Genomic DNA, 1982 nt, shown 5'->3' with positions numbered 1-1982 from the left:
TTGCTCAGAATTGCCTTTAAATAGCCCTGCCCAGACTGAGAGTTCTCTGCAGGAGCTCCAGGGAAAGACTCCAAGGCAAATCCCGTTGCTGCCTCTGACATCTGCGAAAGCAACGAGGAACCCTCAGGTGGGCAGCATGTCCAGCTCCTTGCGGGTGAGTCCTTCTGTCCACGGCTATCGATTTGACACGGCCTTGCGCAAGAAAGCGGTGGCCGACATCTTTGAAAGCCTGGATCAAGAATCACTGCAGAAGCTCTTCAGGGACTCAGGGGACCAGAAAGCAGAGGAAAGGGCCAAGATCATCCTGGCCACCGACCAGGACCTGGATGAGAAAGCAAGGTCGCTCATGGCTTTGAAGCAGAGGACAAGAGAGAAACTCTTCCAGTTCCTGAAGTTTGGGAAATACACCATCAAAGTCCACTGAAGCTCCTTTAAAAGAGAGGACGGGATGAAAGGAGCAAAGTTATTCAGCCAGACTCCTCACTTTTGAACAAGAGCACCTCCAGCTGCTTTGAAACTGGTGTGGCAAGAGATGCTGGCAACATCAGTCAGGGGGATTCAGCCCCATTTTTGCACACTTCAAAGTTCACAGCAAAAGACTTCCTTGGTTGACTCAAACTTGCATGCTGGAGTGAGTAAGGGAATCGGCCTGTGAACAACTGAGAAATCCAGCCACAAGTCACGGGGATGGAGCAGGCGGTGAAACAGTCACTGGTTCAGACTCAACTTTTCCTGGCTAATGAGAGACTAGATTATTTTCCTTCTTAGCTGTCTGTTTGGCAATGTGTCCTGACACTTCTTTATTGAATGTGCAAAGCCTTCCATAAGCCAGAAGAGCTCCCTGCTTTCTTCTGGAACAGGGAAAAGGGAATGGGGAATGATCAGTAACTGCCCGTTTGCTTTTGTTGAAAAGACACACCATCTTAGTGTTTAAAGTACGTGCTTTCTTTTGTTTACGTGCAGTTCACAGAGCAAACTTTGTTTCAGGATGCATGAAGCAACTCTGTTAGTCTTACAATGAGTTTTACAAGCAGAAGTGGGTTGTTCAACTAATTGCACGAAATATGTTTTTGTTGTTGTTTTTGTTTAAATGTAAAGTTTTGTCCTGAACTGATTGAACAGACTTAAATTCTCTTTGGAACATTGAGTTCTTTTTTTGCATCAATGGCATTTTTTACCTTTTTTTACTTTTTGTAAAGAATTTAACTGGCAACCAGCTATGGTGATATTTTATAATAATGCTGTAAGTAATGCTCCCATTGATTTATTGCACATTCAGAGCAAATAAATTATAAAGTTGGTATAAGTGCTCATGGCTTGAAATGCTTTACTGCAACCAAAAATAGGGATGGCATATCCATGGCACCTACATTCTCCGCCCCCTTTTTACTTACTCCCTCAACTGTTGTCCATGCTTGCTAGGGGTGATGAATGCTAAAGTCTCACAATATCTGGAGGGTCACAGGTTTCCCATCTAGGACCAGGGCTTAATCCTAGAATTTATTTACAGTGCTAGGGCTCAGCTCTGAAATACTGTGTAGAACAGAGCTAGGAGTGCCTCTGAACATGTGCAAAGCACATTCTGTTTACTATTGAGAAGCATCAGGAACTTTAGTGCACCAGAGGTTAGGGGTAAAAGTTTCTAGTTTGCAGACTCTTCCAGGTGACCATGCATTCAGGTAATTGGCCCCAGAGGCAGAATTTTATCAGTGGATCTTTTCAGCTTTTATTGTACAAAGTACCGTAGTTAATGTAGTATCTACCTGCCACCCCAATCTCTAAGTGCTGAGGGTTTCCAGAGGTTCCAGCTACTTACTCAGGGCCTGGTTCCCTTAGAATGAGGCACAGGGGAGACCTCAGTGTCTCTGGGATATATGGTTTATTTGCACATATGTACAACTTGAGCCTACAATGGAGGGGCTTTAACCAGCATTAACTGGTGTGTTAAAGGTCTTGTTTCTCCCATAGCCACAGTCTAGGAT

At 44.4% G+C, this 1982-nt stretch overlaps 1 protein-coding gene across 1 annotated transcript; it reads left to right on the top strand.

Annotated features, from left to right (window-relative positions):
- LOC308468926 (transcriptional and immune response regulator-like) lies at positions 1–1306 on the top strand. The gene has a single exon (XM_081024250.1). The coding sequence runs from the start codon at positions 137–139 to the stop codon at positions 422–424; it is 288 nt and encodes a 95-aa protein (XP_080880376.1). The 5' UTR covers positions 1–136; the 3' UTR covers positions 425–1306.
- Positions 1307–1982: the final 676 nt, after the last annotated feature.

This window comes from Podarcis pityusensis, assembly GCF_964106645.2.
Source record: "Podarcis pityusensis genome assembly, contig: HAP1_SCAFFOLD_72, whole genome shotgun sequence".
Taxonomy (NCBI): Eukaryota; Metazoa; Chordata; class Lepidosauria; order Squamata; family Lacertidae; genus Podarcis; species Podarcis pityusensis.
This window is presented reverse-complemented; position numbering and strand designations above follow the sequence as displayed.